Here is a 2,514-nt window from a genome sequence, read left to right on the forward strand (position 1 = left end):
TGTGTGTGTGTGTGTGTGTGTGTGTGTGTGTGTGTGTGTGTGTGTGTAGATCTCGACCCTGCCATTGTGATGCCTAAAGACTCTGTTGTGGTGGCTCAAGGAGCGGAGCTGACGGCCACCTGCAACGCCCTCTCTTCTCTCCAGACACAGACAGTCTGGCTGAAGGTCCCCTACACTCATGCAGTACAGAACAAAGACACAAACAACAGCATTTTGTCTTTTGCATTTAGAAAACCTGTCACCCTAATGTTTTGTGTGCAGTGAGGTACTGTGTGAAACATTATGGAATTTAGGTTGGCATCAGTCTACGCTATAATTATAATTTTTTTAAACGGTAATCGTGTGTCAGATTAGGTGATCATAGGCTCATTTTTAGGAGGTGGAGACTCGGTGTAAAAGGTGGCCAATCAGGAAGCCTCTAAAAATAGTTGTTGACTTTATTGGATTGTTTTTGTTGGCGGAGAGTTTTTGGACACTAAAAAAAGACAATTGAATATGTTTTCCTTATTATTTGAATCATGGTTGGCTGTGTATTGGTTGGACCATTGGTGAAAAAAGAATCATTTTCCCACTTCAAATAGGACTTTACATTTAGTGAAATGATTGTTTTAACATTTTCTGCACAATTTTCTGTAAAAGAATACACTGTAAACCTTTGCATCGTATCTGCGTGTGTTAAGTGTGCTTTTTGTGTGTGTGTGTGTGTGTGTGTGTGTATGTATGTGTGTGTATGTGTAGGATGGAGAGGCGGTTTCAATGGGCAACAGTTTGATCCTGAAGGACGCGACGTTTGACTCAGCAGGGGAGTACGTGTGTGTGGTGACTGTTCTTGAGATTGAGGGAATGGAAACCAGCGGGACACTTCATGTAGAAGTCCAAGGTAAATCTGATCACAGATATTAAATATTAAAATTGCTTTTTAGTCTGTAATCAATATGTCATACTTCAAGAAATGTCCTGATATAATGTATACTGTTGTCTGTGGAAAGTCTTTGTGGGTTAGCAACAGGCACTGTTACTAGTTACAGTAGTTATGGTCATGAGAGCTTTTCAATGTTGTTGTTTCTTGCTCTTCTCTGCAGGCCCACCAGAGATCATGAAGCCAGACGACACAGAGATGGAGGAGAGTTTTGGGACGACAGTCGATCTGAGCTGTAGTGTCAGAGGTTTCCCTACTCCCAGCGTTACCTGGACCACCTCTGATGGAAAGGTACAGCAGAGGGAAGCCTCCCATTTTCTATTAGCTACAGCTGCTGCAGAAATGCAGCGTTTTTCCAAATGTGTTCTCCTTAGATAAGATCTAATACTCTTTAATCCCAAAATAACTTCAACCGTCTGGTCAATCATGACAAACTGGTTTACAGTATACGATCCACACAGTTAAAATTACAGGACAAAAAAAGTCTTATATATTAACTTAAACAAATTGTGTTTTAAATTATCTTTTTTTTTAATGTTGTTTTACTCTACATATGATGAAATTAGGAGCAGGTTGGTGGCTGTGTATTAGTTGTTAATGGGGTGCAGTTCTGCACTATGTTCTAGTATTTATTGAAATTACAGTAATTTTCCTAACTAGGACATTTATTCGAGGTAATGTAGCAATGAATGGATGGCAATATCGTTTGGCTCTCCATTTTGGTAAAGAACAACTATTTGATGTATTGCTATATAAGATGTTGTCCAGATATAAATGGCACGGAGAGGATGTATGCTAATGAATTTGATTATCCCCATACTTTTATATCCAGCACCAACAGCAGGTCAACATTCTCACTTATTCTCGCTTTTCAGACTGATGACTTCCTTCAGTCTGTGACAGGATGTCCGCTTTAAATCTGACTTGTGCAGAAGAGAGAGAAACCTTTTCCACTGGTGGACCTGTTTTATTCTCTCTGTCTACACTGTGTTTTTTTTGTACCAGATCCTCCCGACAGCATCTCAAATAGAGAGCTGGGGTGAAGTCCATAGTGTGGTCAGCATCAAAGTCACCTCTGACATTACGGCTTTCTGCAATGCCTCCAACGATTTCGGCAAGGACGCGTTGACCTTCAACATCGCAGCCAGTGAGTTCCTTCGTCAGATTGCGTTGTTGTCTCCACTCTTTGTGTTTATTTGTGAGTCCGTCTCTACCTGTTGTCCTCCTCTCTTACCCCCCTTTCCTCCTGCTCCTCACCTTCTCGTCTGTGTCACGTCTCCGTTTGTTTTTATTTTGTCTGAGGGCGTCGAGCTCAGCCATGTGCATTCTGGTGTTTCAGTGTTGTTGTTGTGGACAAGACGCTGTGAAGCTGTGTGGCTGTGCGCCTGTTAAATGTGCTCCCCTCCTCCCCCAGTGTGTTTTAAAAGGAGTGTCCTTCCTTCTGTGCCTTGTACCTGTTTTCAGCTATAAACACCACCACACCAGCCACAACTAGCACTAGCACTAGCACTACCACGACCACTACAACTACAACTACCGCTACCAATACCTCTGCCACAGGTAAGACCACAGTCACTCTTCACCGTCTGCCTCAC

General features: G+C 42.3%; 1 protein-coding gene across 1 annotated transcript; it reads left to right on the top strand.

The window, feature by feature from the left end:
• Positions 1–14: 14 nt before the first annotated feature.
• Positions 15–2,503, top strand: LOC116380395 (cell surface glycoprotein MUC18-like; the record flags this gene model as incomplete). The annotated part of the gene is made up of 5 exons (XM_031842319.1): positions 15–165; positions 739–880; positions 1,083–1,210; positions 1,925–2,066; positions 2,384–2,503. Coding segments are annotated over exons 1-5 (628 nt in total), but the record flags the coding sequence as incomplete, so codon positions are not given.
• Positions 2,504–2,514: the final 11 nt, after the last annotated feature.

Source organism: Anarrhichthys ocellatus, unplaced genomic scaffold (assembly GCF_004355925.1).
Source record: "Anarrhichthys ocellatus isolate YVR2014 unplaced genomic scaffold, GSC_Weel_1.0 scaffold7044, whole genome shotgun sequence".
Lineage (NCBI taxonomy): Eukaryota > Metazoa > Chordata > Actinopteri > Perciformes > Anarhichadidae > Anarrhichthys > Anarrhichthys ocellatus.